The sequence below is a fragment of the Megalopta genalis genome, chromosome 1 (genome assembly GCF_051020955.1).
Source record: "Megalopta genalis isolate 19385.01 chromosome 1, iyMegGena1_principal, whole genome shotgun sequence".
Taxonomy (NCBI): Eukaryota; Metazoa; Arthropoda; class Insecta; order Hymenoptera; family Halictidae; genus Megalopta; species Megalopta genalis.
The window spans coordinates 36072338-36089717 of record NC_135013.1 but is presented as its reverse complement, the minus strand read 5'-3'; the positions used below and the strand labels follow the sequence as shown (position 1 = coordinate 36089717).

The 17380-nt window shown below is 40.7% G+C and overlaps 3 protein-coding genes across 10 annotated transcripts; 1 reads left to right on the top strand and 2 right to left on the bottom strand.

The window, feature by feature from the left end:
• Nucleotides 1-69: 69 nt before the first annotated feature.
• Nucleotides 70-2429, top strand: LOC117218003 (uncharacterized). 2 transcript variants are annotated; one of them, XM_033465986.2, is made up of 4 exons: nt 70-583; nt 671-878; nt 1085-1280; nt 1368-2429. In XM_033465986.2, exons 1-4 carry the CDS (start codon nt 493-495, stop codon nt 1674-1676), a joined length of 804 nt encoding a protein of 267 aa, XP_033321877.2. In that variant the 5' UTR covers nt 70-492; the 3' UTR covers nt 1677-2429. The 2 variants fall into 2 exon arrangements, with proteins under 2 accessions (XP_033321877.2, XP_033321878.2); XM_033465987.2 differs by having other exon boundaries at nt 645-878.
• Nucleotides 1307-7306, bottom strand: LOC117217996 (protein HID1). The gene is made up of 12 exons (XM_033465963.2): nt 7109-7306; nt 6530-6889; nt 6387-6440; nt 5641-5864; nt 5308-5549; nt 4973-5203; nt 4759-4884; nt 4430-4686; nt 4104-4347; nt 3885-4024; nt 3656-3822; nt 1307-3535 (listed from the first exon to the last, which is right to left on the bottom strand). The coding sequence occupies exons 1-12, from the start codon at nt 7172-7174 to the stop codon at nt 3313-3315; spliced, it is 2334 nt and encodes a 777-aa protein (XP_033321854.1). The 5' UTR covers nt 7175-7306; the 3' UTR covers nt 1307-3312.
• A 236-nt stretch (nt 7307-7542) lies between these two features.
• Mettl2 (methyltransferase-like protein) lies at nt 7543-17220 on the bottom strand. Of its 7 annotated transcripts, none has more exons than XM_033465971.2 (6): nt 16894-17220; nt 16658-16735; nt 8855-9007; nt 8367-8795; nt 7859-8031; nt 7543-7803 (listed from the first exon to the last, which is right to left on the bottom strand). In XM_033465971.2, exons 1-6 carry the CDS (start codon nt 17007-17009, stop codon nt 7712-7714), a joined length of 1041 nt encoding a protein of 346 aa, XP_033321862.1. In that variant the 5' UTR covers nt 17010-17220; the 3' UTR covers nt 7543-7711. The 7 variants fall into 7 exon arrangements, with proteins under 7 accessions (XP_033321862.1, XP_033321861.1, XP_033321871.1 ...); XM_033465970.2 differs by having other exon boundaries at nt 7543-7787; XM_033465980.2 differs by lacking the exons at nt 16658-16735; nt 16894-17220 and adding an exon at nt 9876-10015 and having other exon boundaries at nt 7543-7787.
• Nucleotides 17221-17380: the final 160 nt, after the last annotated feature.

The window sequence follows — 17380 nt, the reverse complement described above, 5'->3', positions numbered from 1 at the left end:
TATGTATGTTTATGTACATATGTTCTAAGAATACAACAGTGTGTGGAAACAAATTTTGCAAGTGTTGGTCGTTGGTATACCTGGTTTTAAATTAACGATGGCAGAAATTCAAGTTGCATCTCCGTTACGCGTATCGACGTGTACAATTTGAATACAGTTTACATATTGTATACGGTGCAGGTTGAATTTATTCGCAAAGTTGATCGTGTCGATTGAATTTCGATCGATCGAGCCGATAAAACTACGTCTACATAAATATATTGGCAATTGCTTCAAGTATCTTTTCTCTTGAACAATGAATGCTAGAATTACGACGATACAATGCATCGATTTTAAATGTACGAGCAATGGAACTTGAGTTAAGACTATGTATACATGAAACTACTGTAAAAACGTTTGTGAAGGCAATTAAACAAACATCGACTCTATCGAGGTTCCGATTTCGAACGAACAGGGAACAACGATGGGTATTTGAAGAGGATCGAACAGAGCATGCATTTCTGGATTAATAAACCGGCGGGCAGGTACTACGGTTTCACTGGCCGCCGATACCCCGCCACACCTCTCCCAAAGACACGCTTCAGTAAGATTATTTAAAAACTTCAAATGTCTTTTTTGTTTCATTGAATCTGTCGACTTTCTAGAATCAGAGCTGGTAATCATTTCGTAGATCAATGTAGATACAATGCAGATTTGAGACAAATGGTGACTCCGCTACATCGGTTCCAAAGCCTGAACGCTACAGGAAACTTGGCTGGTCCTAGCAATGTAAATAACTGCAGAGCAACGCAAACAATGTTAAGACCTATTAGTAATGAAAGTCGGAATAGTTGTCCTGTTGGTTCCTCACGACGTGCACAACCAAACAACATCCCTAAGTAATTAAAGACAAAGGTCTACTAAGAGGATTCTGAGGAACATGTTCTTCCTATATACAGGGTGACTCACTTATACATGTCTATCAGGAGAAAGTACTTATAAATGATTCGCCCTTGATTATAACTTTTCTATACAAGGATATGAATATAATGTTATAATAAAACCAATAACTGTAACGCTATGATCCATTTTATTTGTGTTACAGTAATGTAACAACAGCTGGGAATAATCAATTGATATTGTCCAATACTACATCGAATGGCACGAATAGAAGTCTCTTGGATTTCTCGGAATTCAATGATGCGGAACTAGCAAGTTACAAATTGAGATGCGGCGTTTGTACGATATTTATAGTTATGATAGGATTCGTTGCTGCTGGAAAGTTTTACTTTAGAGACGAGGTAAGTTGGAGAAAAGAAGAAGCAGATAATCTTTAATCTTTAATACGATTTTTGGATCGATAATACTAGAGTACATTTGTTAAACAGGGACAAGGTGTTGAATTATTTGTATTTTGGGGCTTGTTGTCGTTAATACTATTAGCGTGTTTACATTTTACTTTGTGCCGACGAAATCAACGCAACAGGCACCAGGAGCATCATATTCAAGAGGAACACATTACAGAGGAGCACATTGCTTCCGTAACGGCTCCAAATACGTCGCCCAACGAAACTATCAGACCGATTTCGGTAGCGAGACAAAATCCACCGCCACCTTATCATATTGCGATTTTAATTCCACCGCCTAATTCATCGGAGGAAGCTCCTCCTCCTTCGTACGACAAAGTCATGCGATAAATTAATATTAACGAGTCTATATGTTAAATTTTATTATATAGGACTATTTTTTTTCTCATGTATTTAATTTTTTAAAGATGAAACGTTTCTCCCGCATACCATACATTATTGGGAGTACATTATTGAACACAAATATTTCACTATGGATGTTTTGATTTACTTAAAGAAGAAAAGAAAAGCAAGGAAGAAAAATAAGTAAATGCATCAAAAGAGAAATTTGCTAGGATAGGCAAACTTTACGTCTGTGATACAAACAGTGATGTGATGTGACATCAACATCATTTTTTATAGTATCTATGACTCGCGCGAATCATAGACGACATTATTGTGGGCATTATAAAATGTCCGAGCCAAATTATAATTAACTGGAAAACATTCATAGTTTTTGTATGTTTAACTGTTTACTTGTTATTTATTTCATTAAAACATAAACATAGATAGAAGTTAAAATATTTACAAGAAGCAATGTGTTCCTTTATATTCTCTTAAATATAAGAACACCTTCTGCACACAAAAGGAAATAAACTATGTATAATTATAAATTATACTAAATTAATTAATATTATTGTTCGCAAGAAAAGAAAACAAATATTATTTGACGAAATAAGGTAAGATTTATATCATCAAGTGCTATGGTTGTCTTTGATCTATAAACTGCTCACTTTTACTATAAGTTGTGAAACATTCGATACTGCAATGTAGATGAAATAATTTTATGATAGAACAATGAATAAAAATACAAGCTAAGCGTTATTTGTGTTTTATAATATTTAATTATACATATACATTTTACGAGTAAATGTGTAGATACCGTGTGCACAACCACACACAACATATTCGCGAGTCTCTGAAATTATTTAACCCGTGAAGCCCAACTATTGTACCATCGTATTCAATTTCTCTTTGCTAATGTCAAAACTGTATGCACACGCATAAATTGTTGGTTTAGATAGCAACTTTGCTTTATGTAGTTCAAACAAATCTATACAATATATGTCATCGCATAGCATATTTTAATATTTCCAATTAAAGGGTGGTGAGAGAGGCTCTCAATTTGACCTTGACGGAATTGATCGTCGCGCTGTAGTTGTGCGAACGGTCACTAGACAAAGCTAATTAGTAATATTTTCGATCGCTAGGTGACGTGAGTGTATTTCTTTGCGACGATCTATATCACACACACGACATATCGGTGAAAAAAATGTAGAAAATACAGACTGAGGAAGGTAAGAAAATTGAACGGTAGCGGAAGAGAGAAAAAAAACTGAGAGAAAAGGCTAGCGATTAGACATGGTTGCCACATTTCATTCTTCACCTTATTGTTGCCATGTTTTCAAAACCGTTTCACAAATTGAGTTTCATCGAACTGATTCCTGCCCGATGAGCTCAGGCAGCCCAACTCTCAGCCGCCCAACGTATTCTAACGCATCCACTGTTACTACGGACGTATATGAGAGGCAAACTAATCTGGCGCGCTTGAGCAAGCCATTGAGCTATGAACTTATGAAAATTATGGATTCGTAAGATTTAGTTTTTCGTATTATAGATACGATACATTGTGAGACAGAGTAGCATACAAATTTCGGTGCTAAAACTATTCATGATTCACTCGTTCTATAATAGTATGCACTGGGTTTTAGACTCTCTGAATCTCGAACAACTTTACGTCGGTATCATACCAGATCGGTGGTTCAACGTTTCTCAGATATATAACGCCCCACATGTATGTTCTGAACCATGCGGTTGTTCCTGCGTTCGGTTGATATCGTCTAATAAGTATAGGGTGTGGTACCGGTAGCAGGCCAACCAAGGTACCATGCTGCAAAAACTTCAAAATTTCGCTTTCATCTGTTAGACCCCTAAAATAAAATAATAATTCAAATACAATCTTACTATAGTATAATAACTATACATACGTGTATACGCGATTAAGGTAACATTTATTTTAGGATGTCTTGTCGAACATATTATTCGCTTACTTATCGATGCATATTTTCTCAACTTGAGGTACAAGAACTTGAAGTAATCGCATAATAGTTTGCAATGGAAGTTTACTTTTCCATTGATAGACCCACTCGCTCGAAGGAACCCACTGGTTTACATTGTTGGATGCACTTGTATGCTCGGCAACCCTGATACCTCCTTTCTGTTGAATCAGCAAAATTATTTCTCCTATTTGACATTCTTACATTTGTACAATCTGTTTACCGGTATAACTGAAGTTTTAATAGAGGTTGTTAAATCCTCCGAACTATCTGTATTACTTTGATGATTGAGTTTTCCCACGTCAACGTTTACCGAAGGGCTTAACGGATGCGCAGATTCTTTCTCGGTCATTTTTTCAATGCCTGCAGTATAAGCACGAAGCAATTTACCAACAAAAGTTCTGGCAGTTTAACCGTCGTAATATAATAACCGAAAATTTACCTGGAGTTTCCAACAAAGATGCTTTCAAGGTTCCAGGTTCTGCCGGCTGAGCAGGATGAGATCCCTCCATCGCAGCTTCATTAACATTCTCGCTAGACGTACTTGCGGGAACATGTCGGCGTTGTCTTTTACTAAGAGATTTTGCGATTGTATTACGGTCACTTGGTAAATTCGCCAATGCATGGAACACTTGTCTTTTACGTATTATCGTGTACACCAAATTACTATTGCCATCAAATTGGTACTAATAACATACGAAGTTCTTGTTACATTTATTCTAGCCGGCTATCTTCTTGGCAAGAGAAATCATATGGAATTATTATTACCTGAATGATATTATTAAAAATTTCAAGAAGGAAAAACACTAAATGATGATTCGTAGGTGCTGAGAATAAGAACCATGGTGTACTAAATGCTTCAAGTAAATGCAATAATTTTGTACTAGCTACCATCGATAGTGTTTTAAGGTATGGAGAAACATTGACTAGAATTGTTAGTAGACAATCGAACAACGGCTGCAATCTTTGGTGACCGGTAGTGATTATCTTGTAGAATACGGTAACTAGTAAATCGGCATGTGTACCTGTAGACGTGTTGCATTTGTAACTCAAACTTGTAGTTTAGTTTGAAATTAACCAAAACTATATTCGAATACCTGTAAAAACTGGAATATCCATTGGTACCGTGGCTGTATACGGTTTATTCAGTCTAACACCAAAGTTCCGTTCACCGCTCAACAAAAGCAGGATAAACACACCGATGTGCATCAATCCAACTCGGGCTACGAAATTCATTGAAATGTTGAAAAGTTACATGTAACTTACACGAATTATTTATTTTTAGAATTTCTTGGTAACACGAATGCTTACATTGATCTGCACGCGAGTCATTCAGATGATACAATATGGGTACCAGTACTTCGAGGACGTCTGAACTTTTCAGTACATAATATAGAAACTTTTTATTATAATCGCACATCTTCCAAAAAAATACCAACAACTCCTGATGAAAGTGTACTTTTTTAGTTGAGTTTGGTAAATACGTTTGCATCAGCGGGTTATTCAATAATCTTGTAATACCTTTTAATACAAACTGAAAATCTGTAAAAGTGCCAGTCTTTAAGTACAATCTTATCTACATACATAGTATGTTGTATATAGCAGTATCGATCAACGATTGTATGAAACACGAAGAAAAGTTTCACCTTCGTCTCTATGGATACGACTTAAATAATTAATAAATAAATTATCTCCTAGAGTTCCCTCTTCTAATGGGGCACCGCCACTAGTATCGTGATCTAACGTTACTATAAGAATTTGCAATGAAACATCAACTAGCGGTTCTAAAGAGTCGGTAAATAATAAATGATTGTAAGGTACTCCGAGTCCAACAGGATCATAGGCACACACTGTATTCAGTAGTGACGTGAGCATAGGTAAAGCGTGTCTAAAACGAATACAACGATATTTCAAGTAGTTTGTTATACAAATTGATTGTTACGCCCAATCAGCTTGTAATAAGAGCTGTTACAATTCACCTATTTTCAGCGCTAGTTAAATGCTGAATCCACCTGTTCGGAGTAATAGAAAGATCCATGGGTGGATTATACATGGTTTCACTGAAGCATGTGAGTAACAATTTTAGTAACTCGGTTCTATTGGAATCCAAAATTGGATATCTCGGAGGCGAGTGAGCAAACCCTACACCAGCTTCCCAAATGTATTCGCAACTATCTATAGATTGTAACTCCTCTGCCTTATCCTGCAAAACGGATACTCTTAAATGTCCTGGTCTCCTAAATAGGAGAAAAGATAAACTTGACGAAGTGCTACTTCCAAGCTGATTTCAATGAGTTCAAATATGTTTAGTTTACGAGATATTCGCAAAAGACTTGGCAAAAATTCAGTACTTATTTAGGAAAGGGTCTTCCTCAACGAGCTCGATGACCTCGAAATACTCGGCCTTCGTTTCCCAGATATTTACAAAAATGGTTCTATATCTATATGATGTTATCGCCAATGTATGAAATGCAGGCATTGTATAGAATGTCTCGCGTTTTTAAGCAAAAGATGAAATATCCGAGAATTATTTCAATAATTTGGTAATTGTTTGATAATTAAAATAGATCGGGTGACTTATTTTCACCTAAAGACCTATCCCCGATAATGCCGGAAAATTGTGCATAATATTAAAATAATTCTCAGATATTTCGTACGTTGCCAAAAAACGCGAGACAATCGATAGAAGTTGCGCTTCGACAAGTTTACCGAAGAAAATACTTACAGGTCCAGACTTTCTATTCGCAGCTACCGTAAAATCGGGACAAAATAACAAATCCTACAACATAAATGTAAAAATAAACAACACGCTAGGTATAGAAAATAATGATTTTGTTATATGTCGTACAAATAAATAAATGATCTTACGCAAAGTGCATTAAGCAAGGAATGCGCCAAAGGAACGCTTTCTTCTTCTTCTTTACCTGGTAGACTAGACCAGAAAAATCCTTTCCAATCGGCATCTTCAAAAATGTAAGGTAACAACCTTGTTAACAAACGACAACAATTTAAAACAGTTTGCTGTTCTCTCTGTGTTCTACAGCTGTTGTCGACTGCCTTCACCATTTTTTCCACTGCCTTATAACATAATGTAGCTAAATTACATGGTACTTCCTCTCTTAATACACGAATTTCTGGTGCAGGAATTAAAGTAAATATATCTTGAACATTAGTCACATTTTCAGACCAAAATTGATCCCAAAATGTATCGTCTGCAGCGTCGATCACCTACAATTAAGTATAGAAATATGTACTGCCTTTTTTTAACCTAACCATACTTGTCCAAATGCGTTTCTAACAAAATTAAAAATACAAAAATCGTGATCATTAGCAAAAGACAATTGTAAATGATAATTTACTCTTTATAATTTAATTTCTACTCAGATATACCGAAATGTCAAACGTATCATATGCTATCGGATTACAACAATAAACAACAATTTATACCTGCGTTTTCGATGTCAATTGAACAACCGCTTTGCGAAAATTCAATTTTGTGTCAGCGTTTCCCATGATGATGAAGTTTTTGTCAACTTGTAGTTAATTGTTCCACAATTGCATTAGAAAAATGACCCGTCTCTTACTAAACAAGAACGATCACAGTCACCGCCATGTTTACACGCTGAATAGCGGAACAGAGCGTTACCAATAAGGATTTCTCTTTATGCTTAATGTTACCCTCTGTTGTTAAATAAGTAGACGATATCTTTCCCAACACAGATGAACGCATACATATATAGATCCTTTTAGACGAAAAGACGTAATTTTTTCAAAAACTTTCACTTTACTAGTTTCTCTGTTAATTTGTTTAATTTTTACAATGAATAATTGTTAGTGCGCAACCGTTAAATACGCAATTATAGTAAAAACTATATTACGAATTCAGAAATCGAAATTGTGAATTTATTATGTACAAAAGAAGAAATCATTTCTTAACAATTACAAATCTTACAATGTAAAATACATGAATACGCGAAAATACATAATATCCTTTATTTTCTATATTTTCCTTGAATCCATACTCTATACATTTTCAGTTGTTTGCCCCTATTAACTTGCAATCTCTTGTCTATTAGGTTTTGTTCTTCCGTGAAGCAACAACTGGTAAACAAAGTCCTTACATCTTCTATAAATGAAATAAGCTATTCGGAATTAAACGATTTTCATGACACCGATACGAATAGTTAAATGTAGTACCTTGAGTAAAAAAGTATACTCGGGTTCCATCGCCTCTAGCGTAAAAATTCTCTGCGAGGCATCTACCCTTTCTAAATCGCAACTGCGCTAAATCGTACCGTCCATAGTCTCTAAATAACACCAACCCACCTGGCTTTAAATATTTGTATACTCGTTGCAAGACATGTTTCATTCTGCGCAAGAAGCATAATTGAAAATGAATGTAAATACCACGATATATATAGAGATTACTGGACAAATGTATTCGGATACCTTTCAAAATCTAGCAACCTTTTTAAATCCAGTCTAAATGACTCGAATTCTTTTTTAGATAATAGAAGGAGTAGTCTACCAGAAAATGACTAAAATAACGAAAACTTAAATAATCCGTTTTATAGATCCTGATAACTTAAAAATGAGAGTCTTTTATTATTTTTATTATTCATTTCGTCCAGTTCGAAAAAAGTTATCGCATTTTAGAAGGTATCCGAATACATTTGTCCGGTAGCCTATATACATATGAGCTTACTTGTTCGGATGTATCGCAGAGAGGACAAATATTAAAATTACAATGTCCAAACTTTCTGGATCGAAAGGCGTTGTCCATTCCTCTCGGGTGACATCTAATACGAATGCTTTACACCTGGATGTATCGTACGCGGGACTTTGCTCGAGTATATCTATCGCTTTTGTAGAAAAATCACAACAGTATACGAACAAGTTGGGATCTACATTGTATAAAAGTATCGGAAACACAGAGTTTCCTACTCCGCAACCAATTTCTAGAATTTTGTTCGCGCCACTATCGGGAAGATTAAAACTTGTTCTATCGCTTTTAGCATTATTTTTATCTCGGACCTCTGCCGTATACCTCGAAGGTTGCTTAATATCTCGATTCGCCGTAGTTGGAGCTAATTCTGGAAACTCGGTAAACAACCAATGTCTGTCTTTGAAAAATCTAAAATGTATATGAAAATACTAAAAATAATCGATCGTGGATACGATTTATCTACGTACTTATTGGCATGAATTCCATAAAATTTGTCCCAATATTTATTAGCTTCTTGTTCATACTCGCATATTTTTTCGTCCGAAAGAGTCACAATTGAGTTTTCATCGACTTTCTGTTGCGCTAGGTTTTCTTGTTCCTCGTTCCACATCACATTGTCCCTTGAAAAAATAATTTTCGATGCTTATAAAAAGGAAAACATAGGTAGGTAGGTATTCGTCGACTAATTTAATTAATGGAGAAACATGTTTGATCGTTGAACGAGATTAAACGAATGTACATCTCTCAATTGGAGTTCCTAATTTCTTAGGTAGACATACACATATGTAATAAATATGCTTTTCCAATATAATGTTTAGTCGAGATGGAACATTCTGCATTCGCTTATCGTTAGTAGGTGCGCGTATCTTCGTTTTAATGAAAATATAACTTTTAGGTTAAAATTTGTGAATTCTGCGGAAATTATCCGTTTCGGTATTCGAAGGAAATTTATCGGTACAAAATTCAAACACATCGAATCTCTACCATGCATTGTGCTGGAATACATCGTCATTGTCAGAGATAGTTCTGTTGCCAAATTGGGGTCTTTTTTCATTCGAGCGATCTAGCTCTACTCGAGACGAGCTCTCTTCCATGTTGACACTTTGCACGCGGCAATTACACATTGTACATACCTACCTGACTACATGCACATATCGTACATCCTAGATAATACGATACGAAGTATGAAGTACGCGTGCACCGTGCAAGGACGAAGATTCAAACTTGTTTGATCGACAAATCGAGAGAAAAAAAAGGTTAACCAATTGTGAAAAAACAATCGTTTTCTTCGAAAAATCTACATAATCCACGATAAAAAAAAGTGTCTGCACGACGAGAAGTAGTTAAAAATATTAATTGCTTTTAATCTATCTATTCTTTTAAATTACGGATCGCCATTTTCGTGATAAACGAATAAAACCCACAGTCTATCGATTACATTTGATCTTCGTGTAATAGCGTGCACCGGATAACACAACTATCGCTTACGAATTTTATAATTTGTACGATATCGTTGGCCCTGGTATATATATATATGACAGAAATCTATGTACTATCCAGTACTGCCCGCACACGAGAAGATGTCGCGCCACAGACAGAGACACTTGTAGGGATTTATTCCCCACCACACCCGATATCCCATCTACCTACTACATATACACGGATTACGCATACCTAAGAGCGAGGCCTTCCCACATCCCACTGTCGACATCTGTGCCATCTTCTCGTGGACAGGTAGTATATACATACCCAACGAGTCAAGAGATAACGTTCCTTGACTCAACTTCTTTGGATTCTCGCGAATCAACGTCATAGGGCCTAGGATCTAGGACTTGAAAGTCATCGATCTACTAATATTTGTATACACCCGGTACATGTATGTATGTAGATTGTGAGCGCGTAGTCTATCGAAGGGTCGAATGTGAGGCGGAGGGTGCAAATCGAGGGTGGTATATTGCTTTATTAGGTGATTTATACCACAAGAACAAGTAGCGTGTCTGTTCTTCCCCTCTCCTTCCATCATGAATCAATACGATCCACGAACTCGCAGTATTCGATAATGACGAGATAAAATTCGTTCGACTCGGTGAATAACGTTATGTAGAAATTTTTTTAAATTGCTGAATGGAAAGATGGAAGGAAGGGAGGAAGAAAGGAAGAAAGGAAGAAAGGAAGAAAGGAAGAAAGGAAGAAAGGAAGATAGGAAGGAAGGAAGAGAGGAAGGGGGTGGGGGTGGGTGGAAGGGTGGGAGGGAGGGAGGAAGGAAGGAAGGGCGGAAGGAAGGAAGGAAGGAAGGAAGGAAGGAAGGAAGGAAGGAAGGTTGAAATTGGAATTTGACCCGATGTACCCGAAAAGATGATAAAGTAGTCTGAAAGATGTCAGATATGAACGGCAACATGTTGCTAAGGGTTACAAGCTTCTTCTTCCACTACTCCATGGTACCCCATGCTTCGTCGTGGGTGGCTACCGTGATGTCCTAATCCTGCTAAGTCCCTATGGGTAAGATCGATACATCCATGCTTCTTTCCCCGATGTTTTCATGGGAGTTAGTACTTGTTGATTTCTGCCGATTTCCATTAATTCGAAAAATGTTTTCAAAAAATTTGAACATTCATCTTTCACGTCCAAAATATATATATGTATGTATGTATACAACACAAGAACGCTTCGTACAGGCTTAATCAAAATCTTTTCATATTGCACAAGTTGAATGTTCGTTCAAACAATTTTCGCCCGAAGGGAATTTGCAGTTTACGTGCAATTTTCTGTTAAATAAAATGATTTAGGTAGACGAAACGGTGGCTTTGGGACACGCGCAGAGAAATATACGCAAAAATATAAATAAGAATAGTGGAACTCTGAACTCGAAAGCCGTACTTAAGTTGTCCGGTGTGCGGATTATTGCGAGAATGAATTATTGCGAGAATGAATTATTGCGGCCCGAAACAGGCCACGCAACAATCCACGCGACAGAAGGTCGGAAACTAGGATAAGATTGTCCGATGAAATGCTAAATTCGATTTCGTATCGTTTTCTTTCGAATTGCGCGAGCAAGATTCGATGCGATTGCCAAAATAGAAGAAACTTGAGACAGACTGGAAGGAAAGCGGTCGAAGACGTCGAAGGAAAAGAGAAAGGAAAAGGGGAAGAAAGAAAGGAGTAGTCCTCTCTTTAGCTTCTTCGCAAGATCTAATTTCAGACATTCTAGACTTTTAAATGATTCGGGGAATCTTCGATGTTTCGACTACTTATAACGCGGACGATGGTTCGGTTATTCGATGTATTTTCCCTTTTTCGTTCTCTAATTTGAAAGTGTATGTTAATTGATTTTTCGAACGACCTCTTGGTGCTGCATTTCGCGAAAAACAACAAATGGCGGAAACGTTGAACGAAAACGTCTTGGCTGTTCCGCGCGCAAGCTTTGGTTATGGAATAGATCGTTCGTAGAATTTCGCACGGTGTCGCGAGCGTTCGCACGTTTACAGGACCAGCGCTTGCTTCGGCAAAATCACGGAGAAGGATGCAGCAATTACGAAGAGTCTACGAGGAAGAGAGAAATGAGAAAAGAAAGTGATAGGAAAGGATAAAAGTGCCGAAGGGAAATATAGAAGATGGATAGATGGATAGATAGGGAGGGACAGAGAGAGAGAGAGAGAGAGAGAGAGAGAGAGAGAGAGATCGCGATGAAGCGTGGAAAAGGGAGAAACATGGAGAGGGTGAGAGAGGGAGTGGAAGGAGAGAGTGGAGAATTCTGCGCGCCGCGCCGCAGCGCTACGGGGTGGTTGCCCTCGTCTGCGCTTTGTGGGAAATGCCCGCTCAATAACGCGTAGGTCCTCGTCTGCCCCTCCTCACCCTCGGAAGCATCGCGGCAAGGGCCACTGCCCCAAAAGGTATGGCCATCCGTCCAACAACCCTTATCCCTGTTCTCCCTCCTACCTAGAAGACACTCCTCTCATCCTTGTTCTTGTCCTCGTCCTTCGGCTCGCTCCCGAGCCATCCCATCCTGTCCGCGTCCGAGAGAATCGAACTTTATCCTTATGCCTCGTTCCTCGTTTCCGTTCTCGTTCTTGTTATCGTTCCCGTTCCCGTTCCCGTTCCCGTTCCCGCTCCCACCTTCTCCGACCGTACGCCGTCAGAGTCGCTAGATCAGCCTGCCGCCGCATCTATTAATCTTGCGATTGCAAAATTTCTTTGTCGGCGATCGAACAGGCTTTTCCTCCTTTCTCCGTCTCGAGCGACAACGAATTAAATTTCGTTCCGGCGCGGCGCGGCCCGGCGAATGGAAGATCGCTCACACTTTGCCAGAAACAAAGGCACAAACGCGTTGGAATAAAGTTGTTCAAGCGTTGGAACTGTTGCGACGGTCGAACCGTTATTTATCTCATCTTCGCGTTTCAGCTTTTGGGGAAAGTGGTCGATATCTGCATTCTGTATTCCGAGGCACCTCGCCCTCGTTCTAGGTATAGCGGAACCCCCAAAGATCGTTCGGGCAATGACCCCGAGATAATATATTCTACCGGTATAGGGTGGTACAGGTTTATTCCCCTTGAATTTGTCCGCGGAACTGTATCTTTCGATGAATTGCATCCAAGTCGCAGTCGCAGTCGCAGTCGCAGTCGCAGTCGCGGTTGCATTCGTGGTTGCATTCGTGGTTGCAATCGCGATTGCAATCGCGATTGCTGCGCGACAACGAAAAGGCAATAATTTACATGAAAAAGGTATACGAGTAACGGAAGGAAAAGCGCGAACAAATATTTGATCGCTTCGATGAAAGCAGGGTGAAAAGCGCCCAAAGGACAGAGACAGTCGTAGAAATGGCAAACGTCGACGATAAAGAAAATCAACGAGGAATCAAGGTTAAACCGAAGAAAATACTTGGGCGTCTTCGATCGAGATTTCCATACGGTTCGATCCACGGCCGATCAACCCGTTCGCGTAATTTCCAGTATCGCAGAATGCAAAACGGTCGATCGCTGTTAGATCTGTTTCGTTTTTAACGGTTGCTTCCTTACGAGGGACGATCTATCTAGAGTATTCCTAACGACATCGCGTCGAAAGAAGCGAATAATCGGCGTCGAATGATATATTATAAGCCGTGTCCGGTAGCGACTTGCATCTACCATCCAACGGATCTACGAATACTCTTTCTTGTTTCGCGGAAACTATTTTTCTTCAAAATGGCAAATAAATATCGTTTGGTTCGATTCTACGCAAAAGGTAGAAGAAGAAGCTTCGTAATCGTTGGAAATGGTGTCGAATCGGTGAGTAACGGTGAGTAACTAGTAACGCAGCGACAGATGAATAGGAGACGCTTTACGTTAGCATTAGGGGATATGAAACATGAACGGTAAATGGTAAGCGGCGAGCGGCGAGCGGCGAGCGGCAAGCGACAAGCGAAGAGTCAAGGGATTGAACGATCGATACCGTTCATTAGACATTGGCTCGACGAATGTGGGATTTGGTCGTTACAAGGGGAAAAAGCAGAATCGTACGAGTACAGGCCAGGTCCAGCCGAGGTAACTCCGATTCAGATTTGAACAGCACGCGTGCAAATAGACGCGTAGATGCAGATACCGGCCGTTTGTATCTATTTATAAACGTCGACGGATCGCGGGGCAGTTGACCGCGTGGCCTTGACTTCCTGTTGACCCGAGTGTCCCTAGAGAATTTTGGTGTAACCGCGACGAGTTCCTCGTCGCGAGATGCGACACGCGCGAATTTTCTACGGCTCGAGTATCCCGATTTGCCAACCAAATCGAGAGTATCGTCGTCGAGACGATTCGTAAAAAAATATTGGTTCCCCGCGAATTTAGCCGATTAGAAAACTGTCGCTTCGACGGTAATGTATTCGATGCCGATTCATCTTTTTATCGAAACTATCGATCGGTAATAACTATGTATCTCCAATTTTTAGTCGACGTTGTTGCAAAACCTACGAAAAATATCGCGTCCGATCTGCACCGTGATTCCTGATTCATTTGTATTTTATTTATATGCATTTTCGGACATTTCGGTGGTGGACATTTCGGTTTAAACGTTTAGAGATATTATTATGGATTTCGACGTGTCTCGAATAGAACAGAAACGATCGGACGATTTCCCAAGGTTCGTGACGCGTTTTATGCGGAACCGCGCGACTAGCGATAAAGCGAACCAAAGCGAACCAAAGCGAACCGTAGCGGTCCTCCATAGCATAGCGGAAAGACGCGACGCGCGACTCTACGCAATCGTTTGTTACCGAAAACCAGCCGCATCGATTCTCTTCCAATAACTTTATTCGGCTTACGCGTGTGCGTGGGTGGTTTTTCGTGCAATCGGTAGAAACAACCTGTTCGATACGAGTAGCAGCGGAACGTCCGAGCGGTTGCCGTTCTCTCTCTCTCTCTCTCTCTCTCGACTCGGTGCAATTCCACGCGTGGTAGAACGAGTCGACCAGGTGACATCGTTTCGTTCTAATAAAGGACATTTTTGTTTCAGCTCCGAGGAAGTTGCGCGGCTCCGAAGAGACGGTGGAATATTCTTCGCGGAAAACAAGCGGGAAGGAAGGCTGGTGGAAGCGAGGCGGAAGGGGATCGATGGGAAAAGGGGAACACGCGGAATGTTCGTACAAAAATAAAAAGTCCATCCGTCTTTATCGCGTTTCTACCAACGCGAATGAATCACGGAATCGAGTACCCGGTGAGGCGAGGCGAGGCGAGGCGAGGCGAGGCTACTCCGATCGGTGAATCTGCATCGTTACGCAAATTGTTTCCAACGATCGTCCATAAAACGTTGTCCGCGAGAGGCCTTCGAACGTCTCTTAAAAAATGTGTATTTCCACCGTTGTTGCAATTTAACCCTGCGATCGATGAGCAAAAACGATTGGAAAGGAGAGTACGAAGAACGAGAGGAGGCAGAGAAGAAGAGGGAGATAATCCGAAGGAGATTGCGGAGGATGTCGAGAAACCAAGAGCAACGGCCTTGACCTTGTCCGTGACTTTGTGGCAAAAGAGAGGGAGCGAGAGGAAGCGAGAAGGAAAGACGCAAGAAATGACATCGGTCGAAACAAAGTGGCCTGGTTTCTCGATTGTGTCTCGTCGATGTCTGCTGCACGGTCTGCCGACCGGCGACGGCAAAACCAGGGAAACGCGCTCGGTCGATGTTAACGACTGACAATGAGTCGATCGTACCCTCGGTGAAACCGAATGGTGACCCCGATCCATCGGCCATGGAACGATTTCCTTCGTTCATCGTCGACGGTACAAGCGTCGTTGTAACGGAAGCGTGCGTCACGTTGACGTTGCTGCGAAAACAGCGAGCATAAATCTTTATCTTGGGACCTTTGTATATCTTGGGACCTTGGGGAAAAGGTCCCTGTCCTTTGTTACCCCGTCAACCCCCGACCCCCTCTCTCTGTCGCTTTCTCTTTAGTCCAATAAAGATCTTTTATGGCCATCGTTTTCTATTTGTAGTTTACAACGGTATTATGGTCGCCAAATTGTAGTCTCTCGGTCTCGACAAAATATTCTTCCACAATATTATACGATGCAACGATCGATCTTCGCATAAATGCTACTCGATTACATGTATGACACAAAATTATAAAGAATAGTCGAACCGTTTCGTAACGGTATTGGTTCAAAAATGCAGTACTCCGTTTCATTTTAACCCTACAATTTCTATAATATAGTACAATTTCGATTAGATCCAACTGTCGCGGCAATATTTGACGGAAAACGAAACAAACACTGGGTGTAACGATATTCGAAACGACTACATATTGCTCGGAAGATCCATTCGGAAGAAGATCGTTACGACGTTGTACAATAGCACGCTGTGAATGAGAAACGTCGACGTCCGCGAAGAAAATAATCGAGTTTGATCATTGATGTAAACAGGAGGAGAGGAGAGGAGAGGAGAGGAGAGGAGAGGAGAGGAGAGGAGAGGAGAGGAGAGGAGAGGAGAGGAGAGGAGAGGAGAGGAGAGGAGAGGAGAGAGAGAGAGAGAGAGGAGAAAATAGAAGGAAAGAAAGAAGAGGAGAGAGGAGAGAGAAAGAAAAGAAAAAGAAGGGAGGAGAAGAGAAGCGACAGGAAAATCTTGTCTCCTGACCTCGAGGGAGTAGGAGAAGCGAGTGAGGTCGTTCCACGATCGATAACGAGAGTCTCTCGCGAGAAGGTGCAAAAGAACCTCGTCGGATACCGACGAAAGGGCCGAAAGAATCGATCTCCTCCTATGAAAAGAAAGAGCCAACGAGACGGCGGTCAGGAGGAAACGAGACGCTAAATACCTACCGGTTTTTCTTCTTTAGTAGATGCTCGATGAGTGAGAACGAGAGGAGAGGAGCCTTTGGTATTATCTCGGGTAGATTTCTACATAAGAGGGCATACAGCACACACGTTTATTACCGCATCGTCAAGGGCCGTGAGCGAGCTAACAAACGAACGAACGAACGAACGAACGAACGAACGAATTAAAGAACGAACGAACGAACGAACGAACGAACGAACGAACTAAAGAACGAACGAACGAGCGAGCGAGCGAATGAACGAAAGAGCGAGCCGATACGGGGGTGAGTACACCATCACCCGCCACTGTCTGTCGTCCGTACTCTCTCTCTTCTTTTTTCATTCTGTTCCCTCGCATCGTCCTTCATCGGCGGTCCTTCTCTGCGACGAGGCGTTGTTAGAAGCGGTCTCCGTTCTGCTCGACACTCGTTGATTCGCATGTCTGCCAACTGCGCCACGCCGAAGCTAAAGCCGAAGCCGAAATTCGTCGAGAATACTGCGACGTCGCGATCGCATCACGGGCACCGCGGGCTCCTCGGGCACCACGGGCACCACGGGCATCGCGGGAACCACTCTATTCGCGCTACGTCATCCGTTTAGGCAATCGAGACAAGACTCGGTTTATCTTCGTCGGTTGCGCGACGGAACACTGTTAGCTGCGTTCTCGTCCCGCCCGGCGAGCTTATAAGATTTCGGTCTTGTAGTCTTGCGTTACGTACAGCCGTACAG